The sequence below is a fragment of the Geotrypetes seraphini genome, chromosome 2 (genome assembly GCF_902459505.1).
Source record: "Geotrypetes seraphini chromosome 2, aGeoSer1.1, whole genome shotgun sequence".
In the NCBI taxonomy this organism is placed as follows: Eukaryota; Metazoa; Chordata; class Amphibia; order Gymnophiona; family Dermophiidae; genus Geotrypetes; species Geotrypetes seraphini.
The window spans coordinates 495165990-495188137 of record NC_047085.1 but is presented as its reverse complement, the minus strand read 5'-3'; the positions used below and the strand labels follow the sequence as shown (position 1 = coordinate 495188137).

Sequence of the window (22148 nt, the reverse complement as noted above, 5' to 3'; positions counted from 1 at the left end):
CTCCCTCCCTTCATTCCTCTTTCTTGGAACTCCACTAACCCCAATTCTGCCAGATCCACCCAAAAACTGAAACTTTCCTTTCCCTCTCTAAAAGGCGTTTCACTTGTAGGAAAACTAGGTTCTTCCCTCCCTTTCAGAATCACTCAGCTCTGGAAGAACCTTACCTCCCCTCTTAGGAATCTGAGCTCCCTCCAACTCTTCCGTAAACATCTGAAAACCTGGTTATTCTCAAAAATGTAACTCCTCCTCCCTCTCTGGTTATTCTAGTCCTCTAAATTTTCTCTTCATTTTGCCTCTTCTCTCCACTGGAGTTCTTTTCTACCCTAACTCTTGTTAACCGTGTCGAGCTTTATGAATGTAGAGATGATGCGATATACAAACCTAAGGTTTAGATTAGGCACCAAAACAGCTTGCCAACTAAAACAGCTTGCCAAATACTTTGAACATGTCGTACAAGGCATACGCCTTATAATCCACCCCCAAGATTAGAAAAGTGATATCCTGTATCACAATAGTGCCAGTATCATGGCAGAGCTTCGAATGACAAGCTCTGGCCAAAAAAGAAGCCAGCGCTGTCTGCCCTTTAAGGGGCAGTTATTGTCTGACTAAGGCCTGGGTGACCTCATGGATTCTGTAATGAACTGATAGCAGACCCAGGATTTCGAGAGGTTCACTGGCTTCCGGTCCATCTCAGGATCCACTTTAAATGTGCATATGGTATCTTCATCCCTCTTGTCCCTTTATTATGGAATGCTTATAGATTCTCTTATGCAAGAGGCACCCAACAATTCAAACTCTCCCTTCCTTCAGTAAAAACAAAAAAAATATAAAAAAATTAATGGAATCAAAAATTTTAGTCAATCTGGCAGCCGCTGAGTCAAATAGGCGCTTGAGGACAAAGTCCACACTGTGGTCCTGAGCATCCTTCAACATTACCCCACCATTGCTGGGAAGAGAAGTGCATTTAGTAACCTGTGCCACTGAAGAATCAACTTTTATGGATGCAAAAAACTGGTTAAAAGATGTCTGCTATTTGATAGAGCCTGGACATGGCTCTGACGCATTTCAAGGGACCCTTAGGTCGCTATCTGCGGGGCCTCCTTTCCACTTTTTAGGGTGCCCTCAGCCAGAAAGAGCGGCAGAACCCACTTCAGAAGTTGAAGAAACTTGGGCCGATAAGATTTCGCTCCCCTCCCGTGCTGCAGCACACATGGAACATGGTGGTTAGCCATCCACCGCAAATAGGGCATGAATCCAAAGAATCCTGCCCTGGGGAGTCCATTTGAGTGATTTTCTTGCAAAAACGAAGCTTGTAGAAGCCAAACATAACTTTTAATTAATCAAAAAATCCAATTTGGCTACAGCGGGTGTAATTTACAATAAAAAAACAGCCCAGGAACCCCCAGAACACGGCGATTTTAGGATTTTAGGGGTGGGTAAAGGGTAGGGCTCACGCCCAAACTACTCAAAATCCACTTTGGGAAACCCACCAGAATCGCCAAAAACAGACCGTCAGCCTGAGGTGCTGGAAACTGCAGGGAAGGAAGCTGAAACAGCTTACAGGGAGATCCCTCTCTGCCTCAACAAGTATATAAACTGGACTGCTGGTCTTCTGACTGCACTATCAGCCCGATACCAATGGCCAGCGACCTCTGCCACCACTGGACACCTACACGGATGTTACCTGGTGGAGAGATGCAGTCGACTCCGATCCCAGGTGTACCTCCATGGAGCTACACAGCTTGTGCTCAGACCCACTAGCGAACGAACCTGGAGTGAGCAAGTTCCAAATGGAACGGTCCCTGAGCCCCAATCCAAAACTGCAGGCTGTCCAGAGATGCATTGCCAAGCAGATATCCCACTGGAAATAGACTTTCCACAAAGTCTGTGATCTCTCACAGTCAGAGTTGTCCCCGCAGGGAACCTCTGCAGCACATGGGCATGAATTGCAATAAAAAGACTGAGTCTAAAGAAAAAAAAATATACATAAGTAGAAAAGTCTAGCTCCTACTATCTGGCTTATAGGAATGCAACTGGATTCCTGGGGGCACTCCTGAGGTAAGGGGCTGAAAAGACTAGGTAAATGAGGCTTCCTATAAGCTATCTGGTGACCATAGTTGCATAACCCACTTGTCCAGGAATAGAGTGGGATTGTACAAGAAGTAGTCAATATTCTCATTGAAGAAGGGTAAATAGTGGAGTTCCCCAGGGGTCTGTACTGGGACTGCTGCTTTTTAAATTGAATATGTAGTCATCTATGAATTTAAGAGAGGTGATTTAGACCAGGTATTAAAAATTAAGTTGCTAGATTTTTGCCTGTAACTGTTCTGCTCAGATGACAAGTAATAGTTAAGAACATACTTTGTCTAACGTTAGGAATATGACAGAAGATTTTACTGTGCATATGAGACAAATCACATGCGATTTACAAATAGCTGTATGTTGACACAGAATGTGCACAAAACCAGAACACATCAGGTTCTTCTTTAAGATCTACTTTGCCCAGATACGGTGCACACTGCCATCCCCTCTACTTGGCTAATTCAGCCTTTCAACTTAAAGTTTATCTTAAAGATGTCTTTCTGAGCTCTGAAAGTGGTGCCTGTGTTGATGCCATCGGATGTGTGGCTGATTTTGTGTTGCATACCTATAGAGTACAGTAAACAGAACAAGCCAACCTGGTTTTGGTTCTGACGCTTTATCTTTCTGCCTTTTAAACTACTCTTCTTTCATGGGTATGCTAGTGGCTATCCTGTGCAAAATAAGGAGGACATGGCAGCTTCACCTCCTTTACACAGAACTTGCCTGTTGATAGATGATCTGTGAAGAAGAACACGGCCATTCTTGGTCTGATACACCAGGTTTTTGGGCTTAATCTTTCCTTGTCTGGTCACATTGCCTCGTTTCACCTGGAAAGAGAAAGCAGCTGGATGTTCCATCACACAAAAGATAATTTTCCAGAACCAAGGCTCCAAGTAGTTCAGGTAATGCTGATGCTCTTGAAAACATGCCTTTTGATCTATTATTTTAATTTCAATCCACACTCCACCATGATCAGATAGGATAATTGGATCAATGACAGCCTTTGTGACTTGATGTACTAATTGATTTGAAACAAAAATGTAATCTATTCTAGAAAAAGAATTATGAACATGGGAGCAAAACGAAAATTCCCAACCATCAAAATGAAGTATACGCCAAATATCTTTTAAATCACAAGATTGTACCAAATTATCCAAACCTAATGATTTTATAAATCTCCTCGGATTTTTATCCATCAACGGATCCATAACAGCATTGAAATCCCCATGATCATGGTGGAGTGTGGATTGAAATTAAAATAATAGATCAGAATAGTAATAGGCCTATATAGAGATTAGATAATGCATTGCTTGCAGATACGAGGTTTTGTGAAAGTCTTTTAATAAAAATAAAAGATTACTTTCAAATTAATGATACAGAAGAAATATCAGTAGAGATTTTATGGGATGCTTTTAAAGCACATATGAGGACAAATTATTTCTTATTCAGCTTTGCTTAGAAAGCAGGAGCAAAAACAATTTTCAGAATTGGAAAAATTAAAGTTAAATCTTTGGAATCAAAATTAATTGAAAAATGGGAATATTCGATACAGCAGGAACTTTTAAAAGTTAAAGGTAAATATAATGAAATTTCTTCTAAACTGATAAGGAAAGATTTGTTTTCCAAGCAAGCTTTGTATTATGAAAACTCAAATAAGGCGGGAAGAATGCTAGCAAATTATCTTAAAGCGAAAAAAAGAAAAACAAATAGTTGCCATTAAAAATGAGAATGGTGAAACTTTATCTCAAATTAAACCTATTATGAATCAATTTTTAAAATTTTATAAAGATTTGTATTCTTCTGAGTCTTATTTAGAAAAGGAAAAGGATGGGTTAGAATTTTTGAAGTTATTAGAGGGACCAAAGATTCCTGAACATATAAAACGAAGTTTGGAAGAGCCAATATCATTAAAAGAATTAGAAACAGCTTTGAAATCTCTTAAAGTTGGATCCGCTCCAGGTGGAGATGGTTACATAGTGGAGTTTTATAAATCATTTCAAAACATCATAATGCCCTATTTATTAAATTTATATCAGACTCAACTAAATAAGGGTTGTATTACAGGTACTATGGCACAATCGTTAACTATAGTTTTACCTAAGCCAAATAAAGATCCCACTTTGGTTTCAAATTATAGACCTATTTCTTTAATAAATGTAGATGGGAAAATTTTGGCTAAGACATTAGCTTTAAGATTGGCTAAAGCTCTCCCTTTCATTATAGGTATGCATCAAACGGGATTCGTTGCTCAAAGACATTCATCTCAATACTAGATTGGCATTTCATATGTTATATTTGACAAATGCCATTAATGACCTGGCCTTTTCTGTTTCATTGGATGCAGAGAAGGCTTTTGATCAAGTGGAATGGACCTTCATGTATCAGGCAATGGATTGGTTCAGGATTTATACAAATAATAAAAGCGTTGTATAGCTCCCCTGCTGCTAGATTGTATATTAATAATACTTTTTCAGAACGGTTTATTTTGCAGAGGGGGTTAGACAAGGTTGTCCCTTGTATCCTTTGCTTTTTGATATTGTTTTGGAACCCTTATTATTAGCTATACAACAGGTGAAGGAGATACAGGGTATTCCGCGTTCAGATAGAGAATATAAAGTATCAGCATATGCGGATGATATATTACTTTATTTGAGAAATCCGGAAACAACCATTCCATACTTGTTTGAATTGATTTGAGAAATTTGGAAAATTTTCAGGTTATAAAATAAATTGGAATAAATCAGAAGTTCTTCCACTAAATATGCATTGTACGAAAGGATTATTTGATCCATTTTCTTTTATTTGGAAGGAAGATGGTTTAAAATATTTAGGAATTTGTATTGCAAAAACAGTGGAAGATACAATGAAAGTTAATGAAAACATTTATTACAGAAAGTGATAGAAATGTGCGAGCAATGGAATCCTTTACATTTATCTTGGTGGGGGAAGAGTACAAACTGTTAAAATGATGATTTTACCTGTAGTTTGTTACCAAATGGGCATGATACCAATTTTCTTTCAGGGGTCTTTTTATAAAAAATTAAATAGGGTTTTAATAAAATTTATTTGGCTAGGTAAAATTCCTAGAATTGCTTTAGTGTCTTTGCAAAGAACAATTTCGGAGGGTGAGGTAAATTTTCCAAATTTTTATAGGTACCATCAGGCCTATATTCTGCGTCAAGGTATGTATTGGATCCTCCCAGAGCCCATTGAAAATATACCAGATTGGTTCTGGTTAGAATGGAGACTTATGTTCCCTTTACGTCTTAGTCATGTTATTAGTATTCAAATGCCAATGTTATATAAGGAACATAAAATATTTGTTGATACCTGGAAAACTTTAAGGTATATAAGTAGTCTAACTCCTATTCCAATAAATAAATCAACAACTCAAACAATTTGGCTAAGCCCTAAGATCAAGGTTGGCGGTTTTAAAATCATCTGGAAATATTGGATGATGGCTGGAATTCGTACTTTAGAGGATGTGATAAACAAAGGTAAACTGCTTGAGTTTTCACAATTGCAACGCAATTGAAGCAGGCCATTCAGGCGGGGTTCCCTGATTGGAAAAATCTTAATAATTATCATAGCCTGGAATTCTTATGTTTTCAGATAGATTCTATGGGTCACCAGGCTGCAATATGGTATAAATTAATATCTGGATTTGTAAATAAAAAACAAAAACATGGTCTTAGAGACATTTGGAGCATTGAGATTAAGCATCAGATTACTGCATCTCAATGGCCACGACTGTGGTCTTGGAGGTTAAGATGTACAGTCTCAGCATCTATGAGACAAACATGGTTTTTTCTTTTGCATAGAGCTTTTTGGACCCCTGTTCGTTTACAAAAACTTGATAGCTCTATGTCTAATAAATGCTGGCACTGTCATCTTGAGGCGGGGACATTAGATCATCTTTTATTTTATTGTCCATTCATATTATTATTTTGGAAATCAATTTGGCCTCAAATAAATAGGATGTTGGAGAATCCGGTAGCCTTGACATATGATACGATTTTGTTTGGTACTGCAATGAGAACTCGGAGTCAAATCTCGTCAAATAATAACAAACTTTTATTTATATTGACTGGAGTAGCAGTTCAACAAATAACACACAATTGGAAAAACTATGACAGGTTAAATTATAACTTTTGGTGGAATTCAGTATGCCATATATATAAAATGGAGCATACATTTGCAACACAAAAATGGTATATAGATAAGTTTAAGAAGATTTGGGGACCATTAACAGACTTTTGCAATGAATGATATAATTTTCCCAAAATAAGGTATTTGATAAGGGGGGGGGGGTGGGGGGGGTTTATTTTATTCATCATAAATTATAAATAATTTAACATTATATTTTGTTTTATTGTATGCATTTCCCAAAGTAAGGGGAGGGAGGGGGGTTATAATTGAGTAATAGTTGACATACTTATTATTTATTAAGTATTATATGCTGTTTAAAAATTATAGTAAAAGAGTATATAATGAAATGTTATATTTACAGTAAGGTATGAAAGAATGTCAAGTATATACTTAATGAATTTGTATGAATTTAGATTGTACACTTGTTGTTATATGAAAAATGAATAAAAAACTTAAAACCAAAAAAAAGAAAACATGCCTTTTGGAAATCTATTTGGAGTCAAATAAATTGTTTATTGGAAAACCATGTGACATTATCTTATGATACAATTCTATTTGGAATATCAATGAGGGCACAGAGTCAAATTTTATCTAATAATAATAAGCTTTTATTGATCATGACAGGAGTCGCCATACAACAAATTACATTTAATTGGAAGAACTGGAATAGACTCAATTATTGCTTCTGGTGGAATTTATTATGTCACATCTATAAAATGGAAAGAGAAATTGCTATACAAAGAGGGAACTATAATAATTTTAATAAAATCTGGGGGCCATTGACAAGATATTGTAATGAATTATTACCATTTTTCCATTATAAATGCAATAAGAAGGAAGGGATGGGGGAGGGATTTTATAATTTTATTATTTAGATCAATAATAAATAATATTGTATATGAGTTTTGTGAACACATAGGTTATAGTTGGATTGGGAGGGAGATTCAAGTGTTGTATTCAATTAAATTTAACTGTTATCTATTGTTACACTGTAAGATGTAAAATGAATAAAGATTTAAAAACAAACAAAAAACCCAAAACATGCCTAGTTAGTGTCTTTTTATCAAGAAAAATATGCTATTTATCCCATCATATTGCATAATATAACTTATAGTTAAGTAAAGGCACTATTTGGCATGAAAAATTTATTTATTTATTCATTCATTCAATTTTCTATACCATTCTCCCAGGGGAGCTCAGAACGGTTTACATTAATTTGTTCAGATACTCAAGCATTTTTACTAAATTTTCTTTGGACCTAGAAGTCAATCTAAATCTTCCGAGTGGCTGAATCACCTCACATCTTCATCTCCCCGCCCCCCAACTCACTCATCAGGTAAGTCTCTCTTATCTGTACCCTTCTCCCCTATGGCCAACTCCAGACTCCATCCCTTCTACTTTGCTACACCGTAAGCCTGGAACAAATTGCCTGAGTACATCAAGCTCCATCCCTCGCAGTATTCAAATCCAGACTCAAAGTCCACTTAGAAACATGACGGCAGATAAAGGCTAAACGGCCCATCCAGTCTGCCCATCTGCAGTAACCATTATCTCTTTATCTCTCTGAGAGATCCCATATGCCTATCCCAGGCCCTCTTAAATTCAGACACAGTCTCTGTTTCCACCACCTCCTATGGGAGACTGTTCCACGCATCTACCACCCTTTCCGTAATACAGAACACAGCAGTTAGATTGATTTACGGATTGAAGAAATACGATCATGTAACGTTATTTTATTGCGAATTGCATTGGTTGCCTGTGGAAGCTCGGGTATTGTTCAAGTTGGGCTGTTTTTGTTACAAGGTTTTATATGGTGCAGCTCCTACTTATCTGGCTAATAGTTTTTCCATAGCTATGCACAAATGCAGTAGAAAAACTCATGCTCTGTTCAATTTCCCTTCTGTAAAAGGTTGTAAAAGCCAGAAATTCCTAAATCACTCTTTAGCATCTCAGGCAACTTCTCGTGAAAAAGAATTTCGATCATTGTTGCTCACAGCTGTTTCTTACAAACATTTTAGAAAACAGCTAAAAACCTATCTTTTCTCAGGTAACAACGGAAGAAAGCTCTTCCAGAGATGCAAAATGATGACCATGCATAAGATGTTTCAACTTTGGAAAAAGGTTGAAGTCTGGTGGACTCATGTCTGGACTATAGGGAGCATGATGTAACACCTCCCAACCGTATTCGCTATGTGCAGGTGAGTGTTGTCGTGAAGAATGAGTGATCCAGCCAAGAGCAACTGAGGTCGGGTTTTGTGCATTTTTCTGTACATTTTTTACAAAAAAAATCACGATAATACACTGTTGTGACACTTCTTCCACATGGAACTTTGTCTGTAATGATGATGCCTTCATGATTATAAGCAAAAATCATAATTCGTTTGACTTTTAATTGAGCTCGTCAAAATTTTTTTGCTCATGGGGAAGATGGAGCTCTCCACTCATTGGACTGTGATTTCAGCTCCCTACAGTCCATACATGAGTCCACCAGACTTTTTCCAAAGTTGAAACAACCTATGTGTGGATATCGTTTTGCATCTCTGGAAGAGCTTTCTTCCATCGTTACCCGAGCCATTCAGCAACTGACCAAAAATGGTGTCTTGGATGGAATAATGAAGCTTCCTGGACGTTGGGACACGGTCATTGCAAAGAAGGGAGACTATATTGAAGGATTGTAAAGAAATACTTGAAAAAAACCCCAAACAAACATGTAAATTAAAAAAAATAAAATAAAAAAATAGTGTACATTATTTATGAAATGACTCTCGTAGCATTCTTCTAATTTTTGCCGTCACCTTTTCAACCTGTTTGGCCACCTTAAGATCATCATATACAATCACACCCAAGTCCCGCTCTTCCATTGTGCACATAGGGTTTTCACCCACTCTGGTTTTTGCAGTTCAAATGCATGACCTTGCATTTCTTAGCATTAAATTTTAGCTGCCAAATTTCAGACCATTCTTCAAGCTTTGCCATTTTTTTGAAGTTACTTTCAATTCCAAACTGCAATCCACCTGCTAAGCACCAATACCTGTCTTATCATTCTTGTAATTCCCCCCATCTTAACAATGTATAAAGATGCTTTTTGTCCAGTTTGTCTGTCTTAACTAGACTGTTAGCTCTTTTGAGCAGAGACTGTCTCTTCCATGTTTTGGTATAAAGCGCTGTGTATGTCTGGTAGCGTTATAGAAATTAGTAGTAGTAGTGTTACGGGACCCTGCTACATTGCCCTTATTGGAAGGTAATGTTCAAGGGTATTTTGCATTAATGACACAGGGAACATTGGCCCAGTTACTTTATTGGGAGGGCTTCAAAGCCTTAATGCAGGGGAGGGGGAAATTTCTAGAAGTAGCTTTCAGCACCGGAGCAAGCAGGAGCAAAAGTTGGGGTTAAGGGATGAGATTTGTAAACTTGAGCAAATTCATAAGCTTTATCTAAAGAGAACTGAAGGTTAATACAATACAATACAGTGTCTTATATTCCGCAATTGTCTACAAGGAATCTATGTGGTTTACAATAAGAATTAGATCTCGTTTTTTAAAGTCAGATCTTGCGGTTGTTAAAGGGAAGAGGTGAAGGATAAGAGGTAGGTTATAGAGAGGAGATATGTCTTTAGTTTATTCCAGAAGTACAGGTAAGTGGTGGATTGTCTTAAGTATGCTGGCAGTTTGTTCCAGATAAGTGGTCCTTGGTATTCAAAAGTAGCCTCATACATCATCTTTCGCCGAACTTGTTGAGGCAATGATGGGAAGGATAATTTAAAATGTTGCAATACTCATGAATTGAAGGAGGAGTGTGGGGCTTTGATATCAGACGTTAATCCATTCACATTTTCTCTATAGATCGCTTTGTGAACCATGCAGGCTATCTTGAATTGAATTCATTTTTTCATCGGTAGCCAATGTAATTGTTCTAATAGTGGGCTTGTCCTTTTGTACCGATTCATTCTGACAATTAGTCTGGAGGCAGTGTTTTGTAGTTGTTGTAGTAGTATAGAGTTCTTTTTCTGTAATGCCACAATATAATGAGTTACAGTAGTCCAGGTATGGTCTTAGGACAGACTGTGCTATTGAAACTGGCCTGGGTTAGGACTGGTCTTATTATCCTTCATTATCTCATCTTAAAGAAGACTTTTTTCACCAGAGAGGTGATATGAGTGTTTTTAAAATTTTTTTTATAATCTTTATTCATTTTACATCTTACAACAAGTGTATCAATAAATGACATTTGAAATTGAATAAATCACTTGAATTTCTATCATATTCAACATTAAATCATAGAATTTAACCCCCTCCCTCCCATAACCTATGCAATCACATATATCCTATAAAATATTCTTTCTTATTGATATGAATGTTGAAGGTTAAAGGTTCGAGTCTAGTTTAACTCAGTACTTTGGAAGAATTTTCTATCTTTAGTTTCTCACCTGTAGACAGTTCTAGTTCTTTGCTAGGTAGTGAGTTATGGTCTTGGAAACATAATATTCTTGCCTTTGATTTGTTTAGTTTGAGGAAGTTTCTGATTGTCCATTCACTTAGGTCATCGATAATGTTTTTCAAGTAATGTTGGGTATCATGAAAGCATTCTTTGGCTATACAAAGAATGACAATATCATCTGTGTAGGAGAGGATGTGACCATGGGTCAAGGGCAGATTATTTCCCAAAACTCTCAAGTAGATGGATTGGATGGTTATACCAATCTGTTTTATAAGAAATTTGCTAACCTTCTTGCTGAACCCTTGGGCGAGTATGCATAATTCTTTGCTTTCTGAGGGTCAGCTCCCATTGTCTTTAAGGCAAACGGGAGTTGCACTGTTGTTAAAACCTGGGTGTGATTTGTAAAGTTGTTCCTCATATAGGCCAATCTTGTTGCTTGGTGCTGATTATAAATTGTTTACTCAGATATTGACCGTTAAACTTCAATGACTTTTTACCTGATCTTATTCAAGGGGACAAGTCTGGTTTTATTTTGGGTAGACAACCAGGCGACAATGTTTGAGAGCATTCTCTAACAGCGCTATTAGCAGTGGATGCAGAGAAGGCCTTTGACAGGGTCTCCTGGCCATATATAAAGGCCACTCTGCGATGCTCTAGGTTTTATTACCTCATCTTTAGAAAGCTACTTAAAACTTATCTATTTGTTAAATGCCCATCTGTTCAGTAACTTTGCTTCTTGGAGTTTTTCTCTCCTGTTTTTATTGAATTATATTGTATTATTCTTTCTTCCTTCATCTATGTCTGTTTTGTATGATTATTTATATACTGCCTATTAATTGTCTAAGTGGTTCACATTCAGGTACTCAGATATTTGTCCCTATCTGACCCGGTAGAGGTAGGTCTTGACAGACAAATCTGATCAATTTCTTTGACTAGGTGACAAGAGAATTAGATAGAGGGAGTGCGCTAGATGTAATGTATTTAGATTTTAGCAAAGCTTTTGACAGTGCTCCACACAGACGTCTTATAAATAAACTGAGTGCCCTCGGGACGGGCCCCCAAAATTACAGGTTGGATCAGGAACTGGTTGAGTGGAAGACTACAGAGGGTAGTGGTCAATGAAGATCACTCCGAGGAAAGTGCCTCAAGGTTCTGTTCTTGTGCCTGTTCTTTTTAACATTTTTATAAGCAATATTGCCGAAGGGCTGTCGGGTAAGATTTGCCTCTTTGCGGATGATACCAAAATCTGCAAAAGAGTAGACACCCTGAATGGTGTGAATAACATGAAGAAAGATCTAGCCAAGCTTGAAGAATGGTCTGAAATTTGGCAGCTAAAATTTAGTGCTAAGAAATGCAAGGTCATGCATTTGGGCTGCAAAAAAACTCAAACAGTACAGTTTAGGAGGTGAAGAACTTATGTGCACAACAGAAGAGTATGACTTGGGTGTGACTGTATGTGATCTTAAGGTGGCCAAACAGGTTGAAAAGGTGATGGCGAAAGGTAGAAGGATGCTAGGTTGCATAGGAAGAGGTATGGCTAGTAGAAAAAAGGAGGTATTGATGTCCCTGTATAAGACTTTGGTAAGACCTCATTTACAATATTGTGTACAATTCTGGAGACCGCACCGTTAAAAAGATATAAAAAGGATGGAGTCAGTCCAGAGGAAGGCTACTAAAATAGTGTGTGGTCTTCATCATAAGGCTTATGGGAACAGATTTAAAGATGTCAATATGTATACTCTGGAGGAAAGGCGAGAGAGGAGAGAGATGATAACATAGTAACACAGTAGATGATGGCAGATAAAGACTAGAATGACGTAAATGCGCACGAGTTGAGTCTCTCATTTTAAAGGAAGCTCTGCAATGAGAGAACATAGGATGAAGTTAAGAGGTGATAGGCTCAGGAATAATCTAAGGAAATACTTTATTACAGAAAGAATGGTAGATGTGTGGAACAGTCTCCCAGAAAAGGTGGTGGAGACAGAGATTGTGTCTGAATTCAAGAAAGCATGGGATAGGGACGTAGGATCTCAGAGAGAGAAAGAGATAATGGTTACTGCGGATGAACAGACCGGATGGGCCATTTGGCCTTTATCTGCCATCATGTTTCTACGTTTCTATCTAACGTACCTGGGGCAGGGGGGGTCAGAAGGAGCAGTGCAGGGCTTGAACCCACAACCTCAGGGTGCTAAGGCTGTAGCTCTAACCACTAGGCCCCTCATTTTCATAGGTACTGCAGTTAGACTGTGAGCCCATTGGGACAGAGAGGGAAATTACTTAAAGTGCTTGATTAGATTTTTGGCTATTATACAAGTTTAGTTTTTATTTGTTTTCTTGTAAACCATTCATAAGCCAGTGTGATGATTTAACTGTATATAAACTCTGCATTAAATTAAATTTTCTGGGACATTTTTGGATTGAATATCTCTTATTTATAAAGACTCTGTGGCCTGTTTCCACGTCAATAGGGCCTCTACTAATTTTTTTCTTATTGCACAGTAGTACTCGGTAAGACTGTCCCATTCACTCAGGTGATATGAGATTATCAAGAGATTCAGGGTATATAGGTGGAGGGCAAGGTCATAAAAGTTTGCTATATGCCAACGTTATCCTTATCACTCCTTGCAGACTATTTTGCAACATCTAACTCATTATGGTAGGCTCTCTGAGTTTCAATTGAATGTTACTAAACCTGAATTATTACCTTTAAATCTGTCAGCTGCACAGAAGGTAGAGCTCAGGGGGCAACTCATAGTATAAAGTACTTGGGGGTGCACATACCAGCTGATTTGGCTAGACTGAATGAACTTGATTATCCTCCTATGCTTATTCAGGTAATGGAAGATTTGGATTATTGGGAGGGATTGAGGGTGTCCTGAGTGGGTAGGGTTAATATGTTAGTCAAAATGTCTGTATTGCCAGGTTTTTATATTTATTTACCTGTGTGCCATTGCCCTACCTAGGACATTCTTAATTAAATTTCTTTTCATGTTTAAATTCGTTATTCATTTTTACATTTTACAACAAGTGCTTCAGAAAATAACAACTGAACTTATGCTATATCACTTGAATATCTGTCATTATTAAATTAAATTAGTAATATTAAAAGCCTCCCTCCCAACCCTACTATTACATACATGAGTACATATATCATAGATATATTATCATTCCTAGTCATCCAAACCTTTAATATAAGAGAAAAAGTCCTTCCCCCCACCCCACACTTTGCAATTGTACCAATAAGGGAAAAATGATATTTACTCATTACAATATTCTATTAATGGTTCCCAAACCTCCTGAAATTTATTAAAATTTCCTTTCTGCATGGCTAATGTTCTTTCCATCTTATATATATGACAGAGAGAATTCCACCAGAAACTGTAGTTAAGTCTACTCCAATTTTTCCAATTAAATGTAATCTGTTGAATGGCGACTCCTGTCATAATAAGTAATAACTTATTAATTTTTTGCAGAAATTTGACTTTTCTTCCTCATTGACATACCAAATAATATAGTATCATTTGATAAAGCCACCGGATTTTCTAATAAACAATTTATTTGGCTCCATATTGATTTCCAAAAAGCCATAACAAAAGGACAATAGAATAATAAATGATCTAAAGTCCCTGCTTTGAGATTACAATACCAACATCTATTAGACTTAGAGCTATCTAATTTTTGTAAACAAACAGGAGTCCAGAAAGCTCGGTGTAACAGAAAAAACCAAGTTTGTCTCATAGATGCTGACATTGTACAATTCATCCTCCAAGACCAAATTCGTGGCCACTGAGATGCAGTAATTTGACGCTTAATCTCAATGCTCCAAATGTCCCGAAGACCAATTTTTGGTTTTTTATTCATAAATCCAGATATCAATTTATACCAATGTGCGGCCTGGAGTCCCAAGAAGTCCACCTGAAAGCATAAGAACTCCAAACTATATTGATTACTAAGATTTTTCCATTCAGGGAACCCTGCCTGAATGGCCTGCTTCAGTTGCAACCATCTAAAACTTTGTGATTTATTAAGTCCAAATTTGTGTTGTAACTGTGAAAATTCAAGCAGCTTACCATTAGATATAAATCATCTAAAATACAGATTCCTGCTATCATCCAATGCTTCCAGATAACCAAAAATCCGCCTATTTGAATCTTGGAGTTAAACCATATAACACAGTTATTTACTGTAAAAGGTGTTATCCAGGGACAGCAGGCAGATATTCTCTACATGTGGATGACGTCACCGACGGAGCCCCCTAGCGGACGTTTTCGCAAGCAGACTTGCTTGAAGACCTTCAAGATTGCAATTGGCCCGCGCATGCGAGCGAGCCCCTCCCGCCCGGTCTAGGGCATGCGTCTCCTCAGTTCAGATAGCTAGCAAAGAAGCTAACCACGGGAAGGTGGGTGGGTTGCAAGAATATCTGCCTGCTGTCCCTGGATAATACCTGTTATGGTAAATAACTGTGCTTTATCCCAGGACAAGCAGGCAGCATATTCTCTACATGTGGGAGACCTCCAAGCTAACCAGAATGGGATGGATGGAGACTTGGCAATTTAGGAGAACAGATTTTGCAAAACGGGCTGGCCAAAATGGCCATTACGCCTGGAGAAAGTATCCAAACAGTAGTGTGAGGTAAATGTATGAACCGAGGACCATGTGGCAGCCTTACAGATTTCCTCAAGTGGAGTCGAGCGGAGGAAAGCAACTGACGCCGCCATCGCTCTGACCTTGTGGCCTGTGATTCGATCCAGCAGGGAGAGACCAGCCTGAGCATAACAAAAGGAGATACAAGCGGCCAACCAGTTAGAAATGGTCCGCTTAGAAACAGAGCGATCCAAACGATTAGGGTCAAAAGAGAGAAACAGCTGAGGAGCAGAACGATGAGGAGTGGTGCACTTCAAGTAGAAGGCCAGCGCACGCTTACAATCAAGAGAATGCAGAGCCACTTCTCCAGGGTGAGAATGGGGCTTTGGAAAAAACACAGGAAGAACAATGGATTGGTTGATGTGAAACTCAGAAACAACCTTAGGCAAGAACTTAGGAAGGGTACGGAGAACCACCTTATCATGATGGAAGATAGTGAAAGGTGGGTCTGCAATCAAGGCTTGAAGCTCACTGACCCGACGGGCAGAAGTGAGAGCAATAAGAAACACAACCTTCCAAATAAGAAACTTCAAGTGAGCCCGCGCTAGTGGCTCAAATGGGGGTTTCATCAAGCAAGTAAGGACCACGTTAAGATCCCACATCACCGGAGGAGGTTTAAGGGGCGGATGAACGTGAAAAAGGCCTTTCATGAATCGGGAAGCCACAGGATGAACAGAGATAGGCTTCCCGTCGATCGGCTGATGAAAAGCAGAAATGGCACTAAGGTGGACTCGAACCGAAGAGGACTTGAGACCAGCGCCAGACAAGTGTAACAGATAATCCAGGACAGCAAATAAGGAGGCAGACAGTGGCTCCTGCTGTCGAGTAGCACACTAGGAAGAAAAGCGGGTCCATTTCTGATGGTAACATTGGCAAGTAGACTCCTTCCGAGACGCCTCCAGGACATCCAGCATAGGCTGAGAGAACTGGAAGAGGGCATTAAGTCTCGAGGAACCAAGCTGTTAAATGTAGAGACTGAAGGTTGGGATGAAGAAGAGAACCGCGACTCTGTGTAAGCAGAGAAGGAAAAACAGGCAGAAGAGGCGGCTCCCTGGAACTGAGTTGCAACAGAAGGGAAAACCATGGATGTCGGGGCCACCGAGGAGCTATCAGAATCATGGTGGCATGCGTGGACTTGAGCCTGACGAGTCTTCAGAATCAGAGAGAATGGAGGGAATGCATAATAATAATAATAATAACAGTTTATATACTGCAGGACCGTGAAGTTCTATGCGGTTTACAATGATTAAAGGGTATTACAGATTGAGTGGAATAAACAAAGTTCAGAGTTAGCGAATAACAGTTCTAAAGATCATTTGTTGAGGACTAAGATTGTATAGGTCAGTTACCTAAGTACTTCAGGAACAGATGTGTTTTTAGGCGTTTCCTGAATTCCCTATAAGTAGTAGGCACGAGCAGTTGTTCCAGGTCTTTACCCCATAATGCTGCTTGATGTGAAAAAAGATGTTGGTGATGACTTTTAAATTTACAACCTCTAACTGGTGGAGAAACAAAGCTCGGATGTGAACTCCTATGTCTGTTGGTTGTGAAAGAGAAAAGGTCTGTTATATATTTAGGGGCTAAGCTGTAAAGTACCTTGAAGCAAAAACAACCAAACTTGAACTTCACACGTGCCTCCATTGGCAGCCAGTGTGGGAAGGTGTTACATGATCAAACTTCTTCAGGCCACATACAGAAACAGGTTCGTCCAATCCAGCAGAAAAACATCCGCCTCGAGTCTGAGCAGGGTGTAAACCCTGGAGCAGAAGCGGGGCATCTTGTGATTGTGGGGGGATGCGAACAGGTCGACATCCGGAGTCCCCCAGCGAGCAAATACTTGAAGTAGAGTCAAGGAATGGATGGACCACCCAACCTGTCCGCCAGACAATTGTGCTGGCCCTGAATGTAGACCGCTTGAAGGAATATGTTGCGGTGGATGGCCCAATCCCAGAGCCGCATCGCCTCCTAGCACAATGAGCGGGACCCCGTCCCCCCTGTTTGTTGATATAATACATGGCTACCTGGTTGTCCGTGCAGACCAGCACCACACGGTTGCGAAGCAGATGACAAAAGGCTTTCAGGGCGATGAAGATTGCTCGAAGCTCCAGCAAATTAATGTGACAAAGGCGGTCGGCACTGGACCAAAGATCCTGAGTGCGAAGACCATCCAGATGAGCCCCCCAAGCGTAGGTCGACGAGTCCGTCGAGAGGACCTTTTGCGGAGGAGGAGCATGAAACAGAAAACCTTTGGAAAGATTGAAAGAGAGCATCCACCAACGGAGAGACTGCCTCAACAAAGGAGTCACGACAATGAGTCGAGAGACAGGGTCCCGATCCTGGTTCCATTGGGATGCCAGAGTTCATTGAGGAATATGAAGGTGAAGTCTGGCAAAAGGAGTCACGTGAACCGTGGAGGACATGTGACTCAGGTGGACCATCATAAGCTGAGCCGGGGCCGAGGGCAGATGGGTCACCCTCTGGCATAATCGAACAACAGCCTCCCGTCGAGGCCAAGGCAGAAAAGAGCGGAGACGAGCAGTGTCCAGGACTGCTCTGCTAAATTCCAGAGACTGGAACGGACAGAGCTGAGACTCGGGGAAGTTCACTTCGAAACCAATGCTCTGAAAGAGCGAGATGGCTTGATTCGTCGCCCGCAGAACTTCGTGACGAGAGGACGCTTTGATCAACCAGTCATCGAGGTAGGGAAACACCTGCAGGCTGTGGAGATGCAGAGCCGCAGCTGCCACCACTAGACATTTTGTGAAGACCCTCAGAGTGGCCGCCAGGCCGAAGGGAAGAACACGATATTGGAGATGGAGAACCCCCACCCGGAATCTCAGATATCGGCGAGAGGCCGAGTGTATCGGAATGTGCGTATACGCCTCTTTGAGGTCCAGAGAGCACAGCCAGTCCCCCCTCATCCAAGAGCAGGTATAAAGTAGGAAGAGTGAGCATTTGGAACCGTTCTCTGACCAGAAACTTGTTCAGAGCACGGAGGTCCAGGATCGGACGCAGACCCTCCATCTTCTTGGGTACCAAAAAGTACCGGGAGTAAAATCCGGTGTTCCATTGGTCCGGGGGAACCTCCTCGACAGCCCAAAGGCGAAGAAGGGCCTGAGCTTCCTGCAAAAGGAGAGGCAGCTGAGACCGAGCAGAAGGTAACTCTCTTGGAGGCAGGTCCGGGGGTACATGACTGAAGTGAAGGGAGTACCCGTCCCGGATGATAGAAAGCACCCAATTGTCGGGGGTAAGACTTTCCCACTGGGCATAGAAATGGTGGAGACGACCCCCAATGGGGAGGGCTCCAGGAGGAAGGGAGCCCGAAGGCTCAGACCGCAATTGTCAAAAGGACGGCCCAGATTTCGGCGGCTGGGTCTTAAATTGATGTTGCTGCTGCTACTGCTGCCGTTTCAAAGGAGGCTTAGAGAAGGCAAGCGTAGATTTCTGCAGATACCTCCGGAGAGGAATTTTGTATTGCCGAGCCGGAGGGGCTTTCGGTTTAAGTTTCACCAGAGAAGTGAAGGACTGTTCATGGTCCGAGAGGCGCTTGGTGGCTGCTTTGATGGAATCATTGAAGAGCTCATGACCCACACATGGGAGATTGGCAAGGCGATCCTGTAGATTCGGATCCATATCTACAATGTGGAGCCACGCGAGGCAACGTATGGCAACCGCAAAGGCCGTGACCCTCGAGGACAACTCAAAGGCGTCGTAGGCCGCCTGAAACATATAGAGGCGGAGCTGGGAGAGGGTCTCCTCGAGGAGACGAAACTCCTGACACCGAGAATCCAGTACGAGGAACGACCCCATGCTAGGTGGGCCGGGGAAGATCCCGGGGTTTGAGGAATTAGCTGGCGACGCCTCGGGGAAGACTGGGTAAAGGAAAATTCCTCCACCGGCTTTGAAGAAGACCTCTTAGAGGCTGGTAGTTGCCTTGATGGGGAACACAAACCAGAGTCCAACTCGAGAACAAGCGTGTGTCGAGAAGGTTTTGCGGTCGGAGAATTGCCCCGAAGGGGTGGAGAAGACCAGGGCTATTTAGGAGGGGCAAACCTCGACAAAGTAGCGTGGGAAAAACGGCCCCCAGGCCTGGATCCCCGAAAAGTTACAGGTGACTCAGGGGATGTAGAATCGCTCGAGGGAACCCGGCGAATCTTGCGGACAGAGCCTCGAGAAACGAGTGGACGCTCCATCTGGTCAGACCGAGACTGGGTCGAGACCGAGGTCAGAGGCGTCGAAGTCTGGACCAGTTGGCTCACTGCCGAAGAAAGCTGCGTGGTAAGAATAGCCTTAAGCATGTCCTCGAACATAGGCACCGAGACCAAGGATGGTTGGGTCTTAGGTGCAGCAGTGCGCTCCTTCGGGGGCGACCTCGAGGAAGAGTATTCTCTATGTGAGGAGGCACGCTTAAAGTGGTGTCTCGAAGATGCCGACGAGGCGGCACTGACATGAGACTCGGAGGTAGGCTTCTTTGCCAGCACACCTGAGGAGGAAAGAGGAGACTTACCTGAGGCCGGAGCCTTCGAGGCTGACGGGGACTTCAAGGCTGAAGCGCCGAGGCCGAGCTCGAGGCCTGTCCCACAGGATCCATGGGGCCAAAGAGTTGAAGAATCTTGGCCACCCTCCTACAATGAGCCCATGGTTGCAAAGTCGCACAATGGGGGCACGACTCAGCGCAGTGCTCTGCACTCAGGCACTCCACACCCCAACGATGAGGGTCGGTGATGGAGATAACCCGGTTGCATTTAGTTTTTAAACCCGGAACGAGGCCAGGACATAAGAAAAAAGACAGCCGCGGCCCCGAGAGGCCAGGCGGCCAGAAGAAGACCGTGAACCCGGTCAAAAGAGTACGAACCGAAAAAACAAAAAGAAAGAAAAAAACACAGACGCGAGCACAGCAACTCAAATTAAACTAACTAAACAAGCCGAGGTGCAAGAAGGACAACAATAACGTGCGAAGCAAGGGAGCAGTGCTTCTGGCTCCGCGGAAAACATAGAACTGAGGACACGCTGAGGATACGCATGCCTTAGACCAGGCAGGAGGGGCACGCATGGGCCAATCGCAAGCTTGAAGGTCTTCAAGCAAGTCTGCTTGTGAAAACGTCTGCTAGGGGGCTCCGTCGGTGACATCACCCACATGTAGAGAATGGAAAAATTATGTTCTTACCTGTTAATTTTCTTTCCCTTAGACGCAGCAGATGAATCCAGAGACCAATGGGATAGTTCACATCTACCAGCAGGCGGAGATAGAGAAACTGATTAACAGGTGGTCCTATTGGCTGGCACTCCTCCTGTCTCATCAGTATAGCTCCTTGCCCAAGCACACGTAACCAGCAATAGGCATAGCATGTAAAAAACTTCTTTCCCATAACAAATCTCAAAATGCAATAATACAGAAAACAACCTGCCATAATAACAAACTGCGAAAGTTGCAAAAGAAAAAACTGAGAGACAATATCCAGAAAGGGTGGGGCTCTGGATTCATCTGCTGCGTCTAAGGGAAAGAAAATTAACAGGTAAGAACATAATTTTTCCTTCCCTAGCAACAGCAGCAGATGAATCCAGAGACCAATGGGATGTAGCAAAGCAATCCTCAATCTGGGTGGGAAGCAAACGCCACCTCCGCAACAACCGAAGCACAAAACGCCCCTACCGCATGCGCCCCCACATCCAAGCAGAAATGGGGAGAGAAAGCACGCTCGGAATACCAATTAGCCGCGAGACAAATCTCCTCCAAGGAAAAAACCTCTGGGCCGAGCCCAAGAAGTAGCCATCGCTCCAGCGGAATGGTCATGAAGTTCTTTCGCCAACCGCTTCCCTGCCAGCAAGCAAGCATAAAGAATGTCCTCCTGGACCCATTGAGCAATGGAGGCTTCGGACGCCACCAAACGTTTGAGGCGTCCCTTGAAGAATGCAAAAAGGAGATATAAACAACTAAAAGTCGTAAGAAACCGAGCTCACAGAGAACGCTACGTACATATAAAAAAATGCAGTGAATAAAAGCACTGCTCCCAATTTCCCCTCCCAGGAAGAAGGAAGGAAAAGCGAGCATGACATAAAAGAAAGGATGACACCCCCCTAGAAAGAAACAATGGTACCATCCGAATTGATACCCCATATTTCGGAAATCAGAAATAGGAATCCCCGTTGAACAAGGCCTGCAACATAGAAAACTGCAGAGCTGAAGCCATGGCCACAAGAAACCCCATGTTCAACGGCACAGCCCTTTAGAGTCCCAAAAGACAAGGATGAAATGAAGCCTTCGGTATACTGAGAAGAAGTACGTGAAGATTGTACTCCAAACCGGGCTTTCTAAAAGGCGCATGAATATACCGGACTCTGTTTAGGACCTGAACTACATGAAGCTGAGAAGTAAGCGAAGAGCAATATACCTAGCCCTTGTAACAAGCTAAGAATGGCACTAGAAGCTGAAGGGAATTGAACGCTAAGCCCTCGGCAATACACCTGTGCCAAAAAGGAACTCCAGAGTGGTTCAAACGTTAAGAAGCACCCAAGAAAGGAAAAACCTCCAAAAGGAAGCAGAAGCCACAGGAGAAGACGTCCGTAGCACCTGGATAAGAGAAGAAACAACCTGCTTCGCATAATCCTTACACGTCAGCCAAGATTTTTCAAAAAACTAGGTCGTAATACTAAAGTAGTACAAATATCCATGTTGAACGGACCCTAGGCGAGCAAAGCAGGAGATACCAGGAAACTTCTTAGTCCGGCTGTTGAAAGACTCATCAAATCCGCAAAGTAAGGATGGCGCCGCCAATCCAGAGATTCTACAAATACTGTGCCTGGAAAGCGAGCTCGAGGTGGCAAATCCAAGCCAT

The 22148-nt window shown here is 41.6% G+C and overlaps 1 protein-coding gene across 3 annotated transcripts in view; it reads right to left on the bottom strand.

Annotated features, from left to right (window-relative positions):
• DHX30 (DExH-box helicase 30) overlaps positions 1-22148 on the bottom strand; it is a 195591-nt gene that overhangs the window by 7672 nt on the left and 165771 nt on the right. For all 3 annotated transcript variants that reach the window (XM_033931942.1, XM_033931944.1, XM_033931945.1), the window contains exon 17: positions 2806-2909. In XM_033931942.1, coding sequence (XP_033787833.1) covers positions 2806-2909 — 104 coding nt within the window. The remainder of the gene's footprint in view (positions 1-2805; positions 2910-22148) is intronic.